The 13460-nt window shown below is 39.1% G+C and overlaps 1 protein-coding gene across 1 annotated transcript; it reads left to right on the plus strand.

Moving 5' to 3' along the window:
* Positions 1–1162: 1162 nt before the first annotated feature.
* LOC113023859 (transitional endoplasmic reticulum ATPase-like) lies at positions 1163–10673 on the plus strand. Its single transcript, XM_026170270.1, has 18 exons — positions 1163–1572; positions 1947–2058; positions 2154–2326; positions 2422–2564; positions 2695–2825; positions 3638–3769; positions 3898–4000; positions 4631–4764; positions 5297–5432; positions 5551–5663; positions 6822–6986; positions 7156–7278; positions 7371–7583; positions 7704–7882; positions 7982–8111; positions 9818–9976; positions 10267–10418; positions 10501–10673. The coding sequence occupies exons 1-18, from the start codon at positions 1550–1552 to the stop codon at positions 10598–10600; spliced, it is 2421 nt and encodes an 806-aa protein (XP_026026055.1). The 5' UTR covers positions 1163–1549; the 3' UTR covers positions 10601–10673.
* The last annotated feature ends 2787 nt before the right edge of the window (positions 10674–13460 follow it).

The raw sequence follows: 13460 nt of genomic DNA on the forward strand, positions 1-13460 counted from the left end.
TTATAGACATGCTTACTTCTTTTGTTCCTATAGATATTACTGATAGTCAACATTAAAGAAGAAAATACTGCTTCTGTGGCCTATTTAATGTAGAAAACACCTATGAAGCATCTAAATATCTCTGTGAAACCAGCTGCAGAGTAAAGTTTGGCTAATTGAACTGAAATCAGCCGATAAATCACCTCTGAACTAACACACACACACACACATATATATTAAAACCCATTTGGCTGATTGTTAATTACTAAGATTACATTATTTACTGAGAGATGTTGTGGGTAAAGTTGAGTCGATCAATCAAGTGATCTCATGCCACCAGCATTTTTTAATGGCTTTTATTGACTGATAACGACAAAAGGCGACCAAATGTGTCCAGTTGTCACATAATTTATTTCCATCTGTATTGTAACAGCATGCATTCCATGTTTATGATACAAAAAACTGTAATTTTGTTTCTTTGTCTTATTTTTTTTTTTTTTCAGCATATCCAATACATTTCAACGTACACTGATGCGTAAATCAGATTCAATGTTTCTTTGTGCATTTAAACCTCCTCTACCTCTCACTGTCTTTCCAATAACTGTGTTTGAAAGATTATTACCATTAGAAAGAAGAAAGTGTTCGATGTGTTGTTAACATCATTTCCTTCTTGTTCGTTAAATCTGTTGGAGGGAACAGCTCGAGTCCTGATTCTCACAGGGGGAATGTACAGTATGTTTAAGCCCTTGTAGCTTGTTTCCTTTCATTTGTTTAAACAATTTAGTAATAAAACATAAAAAATAAAAAGAATCCACAGTGAGTGAATGCTCAGTTGTTTGCAAGCTGTGGTGGTGTTTTTGTGAGTGTCCTTGAGAGGGTGTGTCTATGTATGTGTGTACTAAACATAAATACACCAACGGCCGAGAGCAGCCGGAGCACAACAGCAGTTCACTTCGGTCACGGTGACAAGGAGTCGAAGGACAATGGTTTTAGAAAAGAGAGGACTCGTCCAGGAGATAAAAAGGACGATATGTCAGTTCTTTTGAAAGCAGAACTTATTGTGACCCATAAATATTTCACAGCATTTGAGGCTCGCTCAGCTCTTCTTGCATTTGTTGGTTAGTAGCAGGAGGAGGAGGAAATATCACACTGTATCTGTTCTGGGACACTCTCCAAGGTAAGTGTGCAAGGGAGTGTGTGTGTGAAAGTGTGTGTATGGGTCCACCCATGTTGGGGTTATAATAAGACAGAGAAGTAGATGGACATATTTATACCTCCGCTGATAAACAGGCAGGCAGCACCTCCTGTAAACATGCTGCTTTAAGAAAACAGAGGAAAAGAAAAAGGACTCTGACTGCTGGGAAAATATCAGAGCTTCAGAAAGACTAAAACCTGAACAGCGCTGGTCAGATCAGAGGGAAATCTGAGCTCTTCGGTGCTGATTAGAACTACACAAGATCAACTTTTGAATCTACGAGGGCAAACACCTACAGAAGACAGTGAGGGAGTGAACTCTGAGGGTGAAAAATTGAAGGAAATCTAAAGTGTGACAGGACAAAGAGGAGCAGTCATGCCAGGCTCAGGAGGAGCAGAGTGAGTGAAACAGCTGCGTATGCACACAGTAACTTTGTGTATGCATGCGTGTGTGTGTGTGTGTGTGCTTAGTCATGCATGTTTCAATATGCAGTAAAATATTTTAAGGAGTAAAGACATTTTATCCAATATGGATTTTTGTGTCATGAAACTTTGAATAATGAGAAATCACAGTGCAGCTGTTCAAGATCATAAAAATGTTAAAACTCCTGTACAGTTAATTATTGATAATCAAATAATATTTTCATGTTTATGAAATCAAATAGTTGCTATGTGCAGAGCCACACAGATTCTAAATACAGCACAGAGTCACATGAGGAAATTAGAGCTTCACGTACATGTGAGAGTGCCATAATGCGTCTCTTGTTTGGAAGCCCAAAGGGAGAAGATTACTCCACTGCCATCCTGAAGCAGAAGCATAGACCAAACAGGCTCATTGTAGATGAGGCTGTCAGTGAAGACAGCAGCATTGTCAGCCTATCACAGGTGTGTGTAAGGTGTAAATATAGCCACACAGAGTCCTGTTTGTCTTCTTGTTAGACTGTTAGGCTTATGTGTGTGAGTGTGTGTGTTTGCATTAGCGAAAGACAGAGGAGCTCCAGCTTTTCCGAGGAGACACCGTGGTGCTGAGAGGGCGGAAACGACGGCAAACAGTGTGCATCGTCCTGACGGATGACACCTGTGGAGATGAACGAATTCGGATGAACCGTGTGACGCGCAACAACCTGCGTGTCCGGCTTGGTGACGTCATCAGGTGCAGTGGACCTCATGCCTGTGGCTTTGAGTGTAGTGTGGAGCTATGAATTTACCATAATCCACAGGTGTCTGCTGATGTGCATGTCATTACAGTATCCATGCCTGTCCTGATATCAAGTATGGGAAAAAGATCCACGTGCTCCCCATAGATGACACCATTGAAGGCCTATCAGGGAACCTCTTTGATGTTTTCCTCAAACCGTACTTTCTGGAGGCTTACCGGCCTGTGCACAAAGGTACAGCAACACCTCAGCTGCTAGTTATAGCGCAATAAAATCAGCTGAGGTCACATTATAACATAAAACAGAAACTCAAAGAGCACAAGAAGCTGCTGTGAATGTAGTGGCTTCTCCTTTTCATTGTTAGGTGACATCTTCTTGGTGAGGGGAAGCATGCGAGCTGTGGAGTTCAAGGTGGTGGAGACGGACCCCAGCCCTCACTGCATCGTTGCCCCTGACACAGTCATCTACTGTGAGGGAGAGCCAATTAAGAGAGAGGTCTGTGAGAGATTAAAGAGTCTGCTTTGTGTGATGTTAGTGTGTGTTAACATTTAAAGAACTGTAAGAAAACCCTTTTATATCAAAATTCTCCTATCTGGAGAATTACTGCAAGAAGTATTGCACCAGTTTGTTCCAGATTGTAGAGCTTATACTGTAAAGTCCTTTATGAAACTGCAAATTGCATGTATCATATTGGCAATGTGTTGTTGTACAATAAATAAATAACATTAATCAGACTGCATTTTGGCTCATTTAAAATTAAACTAGTAAATATTCTTCTCACAGATTTGTTAATTTTTTGTTAGTTCATTGTATAAACTGTTGCTTCATTTGTTGCATCAAAAATAGACATATACTTTCACTTATTTCCAGCTACGACTCACTTCTCTCACATCTATATTAAATTATATTACAGAGCAACTCCATGAATCTCTCTGTTTGCTTGTATTGACCCCAGTTTTAGGTATTTTGAACTAACAATCCCCAAATACTTTTTAGATTAAACATTAGATGAAGATTGTGACTACATGGGGTTTATTTAGGTTTCTGCAGTTTTTTTTTAGTGTGACATTCATTCTTCTTTCATCCCATCCGATTTCTTCCTGTTCCAGTAAAAAGAAGTCTCTTTTGTAGAACCGAACGTCTGACTCAGGACAAATGACTTTCTTGTTTCAGGATACTATCAAATTTATAAAAATGGCTTAAAGGGACCTTTGACGATGCAAAGATATACCCAAAGAAATCTCATCGCCTCATCTTTTAATCAGTACATACAGTAATAAACTGTCTGGCTTTCTGGTGCATGACAGGATGAAGAGGAGAGTCTCAATGACATTGGCTACGATGACATTGGAGGTTGTCGGAAGCAGCTGGCCCAGATCAAAGAAATGGTGGAGCTTCCTCTTAGACACCCAGGACTGTTTAAGGCTATCGGAGTTAAGGTATCATGCACACACACACATGCAGTTCAAAAACAAATTATCATCCCAGCCACCAATAATAGTGATTGTTTCCATTTTAACATGGCATCTTTTTGCATTACTTGGTATGTTCTTCCCTTCTCTCTCAGCCCCCCAGAGGTATCCTGCTGTACGGCCCTGCAGGAACAGGAAAGACCCTGGTGGCCCGAGCTGTAGCAAATGAAACTGGTGCCTTCTTTTTCCTCATCAATGGTGAGACTTTTGTCTACTGAGGCCTGAAAATCTAAAGCACAGAAGGAAATAAATGACTCTCTACAAAGCAGAATATTATGCAAATAAATGCAGCAAACAAACAAAAAATACTAGTAATAAATTAATTAAAACTTTGAGTTAATATGGTTTTGCAATTCTTTACTTTTGTAAAAACTGTGCTCCAGTTCGTTTTCTGTTGAGTGTCTTGTGTCAGTTAACCAAGAGATGGATTGAACCCTCTTTGAAAGGTAAAACAGAAATGCACAGTAAATAGAAAAAGGAAAAACAACAAACGTTTTAAAAAAATAAACAGAGAGAAAAATTAAGAGGGGAATTTATTTATTTATTTACCTTTATTCAACCTGGAAGTTCCACTGAGATCACATCTCTTGCCAAGGTAGCGGTCATATATTGAAAATCCATTAAATACAACATAAAGTGCAAGATCTGCAACAAACTAACAACACACCAATAACTGCAACAAAGAATACTAGTGACCTTTCAAGAAAAACTTTTAAAATGTAGTCAGCTGAATAACAAGAACCTGATGGAGGTTATAGTGGTAAATAGTGGTTCTCTTATTCTTAGTCCTGTGCAGGAGATGTTTGTAAAGTATCATTCTGTGACCAGGTCCCGAGATCATGAGTAAGCTGGCCGGAGAGTCAGAAAGCAACCTAAGAAAAGCATTTGAGGAGGCAGAGAATAACGCCCCTGCCATCATCTTCATCGATGAGCTGGATGCCATTGCTCCCAAGAGAGAGAAGGTAAACATGAGGGGACAATTCAAGAAACCTGTTTCTGCTTGGTCAGATCAGTGTCTGCAGAAAACTGGCTTTCAGCAAGTCTTTACTATCATTCCATCACAAATCGGCATGGACCTGTATGTGTGTTTATATATATATATGTGTGTGTGTGTGTGTGTGTGTGTGTGTGTGTGTGTGTATAAATGGTCTTTTGCACATTGAAATCTAAAGCACTGTTTGGATTTCTGAATACTGGCTAGTTAAAATATGAAAAAAGTCTAGTCTCATGTTTCAGCACAAACTAATAAAAACTCTTCACATTGCAAAGAAAAATTAGTTAGTTTCAATGGGCGTGGAAAGGGCCTGAAGGTGGGTCAGTGGACCTTTTTTGGACCATTACAATTTTAGGCAAATCCGAGTTGGTCAAGCAGAAAATGTTCTAAAAATGTGCTGATTTAAGACGGGAGTGACCTAACCCCCCGTTGTTCTCCTGTGTCCATGTAAATAACAGTTAAATGTTTTTGACCACGTGTGAGTCTGTGTGTATGTACAGACTCATGGCGAGGTGGAGAGGCGTATAGTGTCCCAGCTCCTGACCCTGATGGATGGCTTGAAGCAAAGAGCTCATGTGATTGTCATGGCTGCAACAAACCGACCGAACAGTGTGGACCCGGCTCTGAGACGCTTTGGTTAGGAGAAACGCACACACACACACACACACACACACACACACACACACACACACACACACACACACACACACACACACACACACACACATTTACAAATATTGCAATTTCTTTCCAGGCAGGTTTGACCGTGAGATTGATATTGGAATCCCAGATTCGACTGGTAGATTGGAGATCCTGCAGATCCACACCAAAAACATGAAACTGGCTCAAGATGTCGATCTGGAGAGGGTGAGCCAGTGGAAAATGAATGAATGCTTTAATATAAAATTAAAACTGAAATGGTGAGTTAAATAATAATAAATAAATCTGCTATTTTTTCATCAATCACCTTAAAGGCTCAAGCAAAAAAAGCCAACAACTTTTTAAATTGTGGAGTTTGTGAACATTATACCAAAGCTAGTGGCTTCATAGTGTAGTAGTTTACACACAGTTACCAATCAGATGAAATATCCCTGAAGGGTGTAAAAATCTGCTAAATTACATATGTGGAGCTCTCTGCCGTGATGAAGCCTCCTGACTAAGGGAACAGCTGAAAGTAGCTGATCTGATAACAAAATTAATATCTTATAGCACTGTACTGGTAACAAGTCTAAAAATTACCACTAGAATGTTAAGGTGAGCATTTTTTGCAAGTAGAGCAACAAGAAGCACATCCTGTACCAAGGCCAGTGTCCTATTTTGCAATTATAAATAAACTAATCAGGATGAAAACATGCATTTCTCTACCAAGGATCCACCTTGGCCCTCCTGCCCTGGCAGATGATTAAGGATCCTTAGGTGTTGTAGGTCTTTTTGATATTCTTGTAATACAGCTTGAACTTATGGCAAGAGAGTATCATTTAATTAGAGTATTCCCCATAAATGTAAAGACTCTGATGATTCCTTATAACAGTTTTTACTGAAATAAAACTGAAATTTTAAATGGAATTTGTAATTAAATATGAAATCAAACATTTTGACAATGCCTCCTTTTGTTGCTGTAAGTGTTGCAATTTTTATTAGACCGTATGCATTATAATATCAATTGTAAACATAACCTTCTCTGAGAAGGGGCGATATAGGAATCTATGCAACAAACTAATGATATTTATTCAAATTATTTCTTTTAAATTATTATTATTATTATTATTTTTATCAATATAGGGTCAGTTAAATTTAATATAGTTGAACGTTAGGGTGATATAAGCAAACTCACCAAATACTTAAACTTCTGAACCTTAAATTTTGTTTTCCTTTTAACTGATTTAATACTTTTATGTGCTATTTTCTTCTTCTGTAAATCCCTTTTTGATTCTTGTCAGTAAAAAAATTATATGAATAAATATTATTTGCTTGATTGATACTTAGTATGTTAATATTAATGTGATTTTTTTTAAAATACTCCAGATTGCCACAGAGACCCATGGCCATGTGGGTGCTGACCTGGCTGCTTTGTGCTCAGAAGCTGCTCTGCAAGCCATCCGGAAGAAAATGACCCTCATAGATCTGGAGGATGAGACCATCGACGCTGACCTGCTCAACTCAATGGCTGTCACTATGGATGACTTCCAGGTACAAAAGACATGAATGCACATGAATTTAGCTCTTTGTGTTGGTAGAACTATAAGAATTGAGTGAAAGAACAACATATAACATGAATGTGAGATGCATATCAATATTTCTTGAGGAATTAATAAATGAATAGATATGCATCTCTTTACCAAACATCGCCTCACTTTAGTGGGCTTTAAGTCAGAGCAACCCATCAGCTCTGAGAGAGACGGTTGCAGAGGTGCCTCAGGTCAACTGGGAGGACATCGGCGGACTGGACGAGGTCAAGCGAGAACTCCAAGAGCTTGTTCAGGTGGAAGAAACACTCATGCATTAATTTTGCCACAATACTACAAACACAAGCTCAATCCATAATCTGTGAATCTTCATCTTGCTTCACCATAGTACCCTGTTGAGTATCCTGACAAATTCCTGAAGTTTGGAATGACCCCATCTCGTGGAGTTTTGTTTTACGGCCCTCCAGGCTGCGGGAAAACCCTACTGGCTAAGGCCATCGCCAATGAATGCCAAGCTAACTTTGTCTCAATCAAAGGACCTGAGATGCTCACCATGTGGTTTGGAGAATCAGAGGCAAATGTTAGGGATGTGTTTGATAAGGTAAGAGTGGAGAGAGGAAAGTGTGAGCTCAATACAGACTAAAGTACTCTATCAAATCTGTAGTTCTGGCTTTACACTTTAACCTTTCTTGACCTCTTGACCTTTTCCTTCTGCCTCCAGGCCAGACAGGCAGCCCCCTGCATCTTGTTTTTTGATGAGCTGGACTCCATCGCCAAATCTAGAGGAGGCGGTGCAGGTGATGCAGGTGGTGCAGCTGACAGAGTCATCAACCAGATACTCACAGAGATGGACGGCATGTCGGACAAAAAGAACGTCTTCATCATCGGTGCCACAAACAGGTGCACACATTTTTGCGTGTCTGTATCGTACAGATGTTAATAAATGAAACCCTTTACGGACTTTTCTTCTCACTTTCATCCTTCCTCTCATCATCCCAGGCCAGACATCATAGACCCAGCCATTCTGCGGCCAGGTCGTCTGGATCAGCTCATCTACATCCCGTTGCCTGATAAGCCATCTCGCACAGCAATTCTTAAAGCCAATCTACGCAAATCTCCTGTTGCAAGAGTTGGTGATACACACATACAAAAACCAATTGCTCTATACAGTTAGATTCATAAGTTTTGTAAAATTACACATTTTTTTTAATTTTACCCATGTACACCACCACAGTGGATATTAAACTCAATCGAGGTGTGATTGAAGCGCAGACTTTCAGCTTTAATTTAGGGTGTTTAACCAACAGATTGCATTAACAGTTTCAAAACTGCAGTGGTTTTTATGCATAGACCCCCATTTTCAGAGGCTCAAAAGTAATCAGACAAACTAAAATAATTTTAAATATAGGAACTGCTATTAATACTTGGATGAAAATGCGTTGCTTTCAATGACTGCCTTAAGTCTAAAGTCCACGGACCTCGCCTAATGATGTGTTTTTTCCCCTGATACGCTTTGCCAGGCCTTTACTGCAGGCTAAAAAGTAATTGGACAATTAATTCAGAAGCAGTTATGTGGCCAGATGAGTCCTGCTCCCTGAGTATTCCATGACAAATTAACCAGATAAAAGACCTGTAGGTGATTCCAAGTGGTGACGCTGCAATTTGTTCACTAGAGCCATCAATATGAGATACAAAATGAGACATTGAGGCAAGTGAGGGCAGCTATAATCAGACTGAAAAACAAAATAAACCAAAGATTAGGAGCAGCTAAACCAACCATCTGAAGCATTTTTCAAAAAATTGAATGTGCTGGTCAACAACAAATTCCCTGAAAAACCAGAGAAGACAAATAAAGTGGATGATCAGAATGATTTCCTTGTTTGAGAGGAAAAACATCTTGATGCATTCTCAATCATCCAGGAAAGTAAATTTTTGTGTGAGTCTCCCACAAAACGCTACGTCCAGACGAACAGAATCAACTTTTGGAGAGAGGAAAAACAATTTCACAACATCTAGCCAAATCAAGAATACTTTAGAAGAGGTAAGCATATTATTGCAAGTCTGCAATCAAGAGATGCCTTCATGAATGGAAATCAAGTGAGTTTACAACCAGGTACAAACCACGTATTACAATCCAGAATAAGGTCGGATTAGATTTTGCCACAAGACATATAAAATCCACTTCTGGAAAAAAATATCTTGTGACAGGTAAAGCCAAGCTTGAGTTGTACCAAAATGATGTGTAGAGAAGGAAAGAAACAGCTCCTAATCCAAAGCGTAACACGTCATCTGTAAAACATGGTGGAGACACCATCATGGCATCGGCATGTACGGCTGCCAGCACAACTGCGACTGTAGTGTTTATAGATGATGTGACTGCTGATCAAACCAGGATGAAATCTCAAGTGTCTCCTCAGATTCAACTAAATGCTGTGAACCTGAAAACACGCTTTTCAGTTACTGAAGACAAAACTAAAGGCACAAAAATAGCAACTGAATGTGGCTTCAGTAAAGGCCTGTCACAGCCTCTCTAGAGAGGAAACACAGCATTTGATTCCCATTGGTGCAAGCGTTTGGAATTTTTCCTCATTATTCTGAAAAATCCCTGTATTTACAATTATGTTAGTTTGTCAAATGAATTTGAGCCTCTGAAAATGAGCAGACTGTGGATAAAAATGACTGAAATTCCTAAACAGCTTCAACTTTTGTTGAATCCCTTGACTTCAATCACATCTTCACTGTTTGATTTAAAACCCACTGTGGGAGTGTACAGAAACAGAAGTTATTTTTTACAGTGTCTTAGTTTCTGTCGTTTCCTCTTCCTCTTGTCTTCAGGATGTGGATCTTGAATACCTTTCTGGCATCACAGATGGATTTTCTGGAGCTGATCTGACAGAGATCTGTCAGCGGGCCTGTAAGCTGGCCATCCGTGAGGCAATAGAGGCCGAGATCAAGGCTGAGCGTCAGAGGCAGAACAGACCAGGCGTCCCTATGGTCAGCTGCTCAAGCTTGTTTACACCAAAATATAATGTATTATAGAAGAAAATGCTAATTGGGCTTCTCTGGCTTTCTTTTATTATCTCTACAAATCACATCTCAAAGTTGTACCAGGCTGTGTGTGCATGGTACAGACAGAGACTGTGGGAGATAAAACGTTCCCTAAAGGGCGGCTGTGTGTTTTGTAACTTTCAGCCTTTGGACTGGGAACACACACACACACGCACACACACAGTGTATTATTTTTGCATGAAATCCTTATCTGTTTTCTTTTTTTCTGACTGCAGGATGAGGACTTTGATCCAGTCCCAGAGATCAGGAAGGACCACTTTGAAGAGGCGATGCGATTTGCCCGTCGCTCTGTTAGTGACAATGACATACGCAAATATGAGATGTTTGCTCAAACTCTGCAACAGAGCCGAGGTTTTGGAAACTTCAGGTGCACATGCTTATCAAACGTGTAGTTGTGGACAAGCCAGTCTTGTTTTAGTTGTACTTGAAACTCTTTTCTCCCCACCCAGGTTTCCTTCTGCTACTGGTTCCCAGTCTGGAAGTCAAGGTTCTGGATCTGGGAGGCCGAGTCTGTACAGAGATGAAGGCGACGATGATCTCTACCAGTGACAAAAACTGCAGTCAGCTACTGTGTACTGCTTCTCTGGAGGAATGAGACAGATGATTAAAGGAAGTAAAAAAATTTAAACAAAAAAAAAAGAAAAGAAAAAAAGAAAGAAAAACTTTTTCTAAATTTTAATAAAATCATAAAACAAGAGGGTGAATAATAAATCATTTTCTATATGACTTTATCAGTCTCTCACATCACTGGGAATTTTGGCCCACTCCTCTTTACAACATTGTTTCAGCTGTGCACAGAGGGCCTTACTTTTGAATACTTTGATACACAGCAAACTTGATGGGTGACTAAATTAGGTGTCCAGGTCCTGTGTCTATAAAACAAACCCAAATCATGACCCCTCCACCACTGTGTCTGTCAGTTGATATGATGTATTTGTATTTGATTTACTGTGTTTGTGCAGTATGGCTAAATATCTCCTGTAAAATCTGTCTAAGGATATTGTTCTAGAAGTCTTATTGATTGTTTGGATGCAACTCATGAACATTAACATTTAACATAATAGCTGAGGTCACTGTAGAGTCAGAGATGTAGCTCTTAGGATTTTATAGTTTGTCTGAGCATTGCACGGTCTGACCTTGGGGTGAATTTTTTTGGGTGACTGGTGTCACCTGAATGCTCCAGATCAGCAGAATAATATTTGTTTTACTGTCCCCACGCAGTCAATTTATAAAACAAGTCTAATATCTTGTTACCCTAACAACATGCTTTGGTTGTCACTGTGATCAGTTTGCACTTTTCTGTTTAACAGTTAAGAAATGAATAAAAACTTCTTCTTCTTGAAAATTTGTATTTTATGAGTAGCGTTAGCAGCAGTGAGTCTCTATATAACAAAGCTTGACTCAGCCAGCAGAAGGTCTTGGATCAAGCTACAAGCTAAATACAGGCTTATTTTAAATTCCTTTCACGCTCACTGGGAACGTGATTTGTACTGTGTACCAAATACTATCATACAAGAGCTTTTTCGCACAAGGGATTTTGCCATGTTACAATTTAAATGACTTGCATTTTTCTTTAAATAATAAAATGAATAAGTTGAAATGTGGGTTTTGTAAAATAAGGAGGGGATGTTTTTCTCATTATCATTTAATATTTTAATATGGCATTATTAGTTCATTAGAAGTATATAACCAGCTTTGCATTAAGCATAAATTGAAATTTTTGACCTTACATTATTCTTTGCATTACAGTGATGGTGATAACTTTAGTTTGATCTTTCCTTGCAGGTACCAGAATAATAACATGATTTTCCATTGCAGATGTAACCCTGATCATTCCATACACCTTGCAGTTTGTTGCTTATTTTAGAGTTGTGCTCAAGTTAATTAAAGGTTAAAAGCTACAGCCAGCGCGAGTCTGACTGATCTATGGAGGGCAAAGGCTTTGAGCTTGGAAGGCCGCACGCGCTTACACAGCACTTATAAGATGTTATTCTTGGTGATTTTGTGCTTAGTCATGTTTTAATATGTTTTAAGTAGAAGTAGCTGATCCAGCAATATTCATTTAATATTATATACTTGATTTAGAGCAATACACACTGATGGTCTTAACAAATGAAAGAGTCCTTGTAGCTGCCATGTTGTGTCTTAGCAGGGTACAGACGGTTCCAGGAGACGGGGGCAGTCAGCGTCTGCCCTCGGGAAGGAGACAATGTTATTCTTTGTGTTAAATAAAATTGTCAACATTGATTGTATTACACCTGTCACTACGCAGGAGGGGGCGTTCTAATACCCTGATTTCATAAAACTATGGTGATGTGTTTTTTGAGATGAGATCTGAGACTGTCTGCATACAGTGTCCATCTCCCACGTGTGTGATCATTAAATCATCGTTTGACTCAACCCGACCGGACCAGTGTTGTTATTGTGGGTTTTTCCTCTGGTGTCCATCCCCAATATTTTGAACCTTAACAGTTTACATAAATTTTACTTGCCCGAAGGAATTTTCTTGTGCTCTTAAGTAAAAACAAAACATGTGTGCAAACACACAAGCACTGTTGCTTCACATCAACACTGGTTCATTTGTACAGTTGTTGTTAATTTATTTATCAAATGATCAGAAAGCCCGGGAAAATAATCTGCAAAAACAAATCTTTACTGCATACAGAGTGACTGTAGTACATAGTCACTTCCAGAGCCCCATTCTTAGCCAGGAAAAGCCCCAATTTAGATACATTTTCAGGGTCTTTGTTTCATACACCATCACTCAAAGCTATTTAGTTAACTAACATGACCATAAAAATAATAATGAATTAATTAGAGTTTAAACATTAATAATATTACTTATATTAATCATTAATAATAATGAAAATATAAGCTAGTTGATGAGGTTTCAGCTCTGGAAAAATTAACTTTGTCTTAATGTATGCTCAGCTATCCATGAAAGGAAGTCCCAAAAAGTTGACTCTGTTTTTCTCGATGCAACGTTTTCCTCCTTGACTACATCTATGAAAAAAATTCTGGCGTCTTCCCCTTTTCTTTTCTGCCTGCCAGCTCCATCTTCAACATCCTTTGTTCAATGTAGACTAACCCTGAACTCCACATGTCCAAACAATTTCAGCTTTGTCTCTAAAGCTGAGCTATCCCTCCTGGTCACTCCCAGTGACAATCTAACATCTTTAGCTCTGCGTCTTATCTTATTGTCATTGCCACCGTCTCCAAAGCGAAGAGAAATCCATATCTAAAAAACAAAACAAAAAGATTTCATTGAAGGCACCAGTGCAATGCTGGACAGCATTTAGGTAAGTGACAACTCTGCAGTTCTGATTGACAAAAGCACAAACTGTTTTGATGAGTTGTGAGATTCAAATGAGAAACTCATCAGTAGTAGTGAATTATATGTAGAAACAAC

This window comes from Astatotilapia calliptera, chromosome 6 (genome assembly GCF_900246225.1).
Source record: "Astatotilapia calliptera chromosome 6, fAstCal1.2, whole genome shotgun sequence".
In the NCBI taxonomy this organism is placed as follows: Eukaryota; Metazoa; Chordata; class Actinopteri; order Cichliformes; family Cichlidae; genus Astatotilapia; species Astatotilapia calliptera.

Coding starts and splice junctions, on each gene's coding strand:
- LOC113023859 (XM_026170270.1), top strand. CDS start 1,550: ATGCCAGGCTCAGGAGGAGCAGA. Junction 7,584..7,703: donor TTAGGGATGTGTTTGATAAG/GTAAGAGTGGAG, acceptor TTCTGCCTCCAG/GCCAGACAGGCAGCCCCCTG. Junction 10,419..10,500: donor CGAGGTTTTGGAAACTTCAG/GTGCACATGCTT, acceptor CTCCCCACCCAG/GTTTCCTTCTGCTACTGGTT.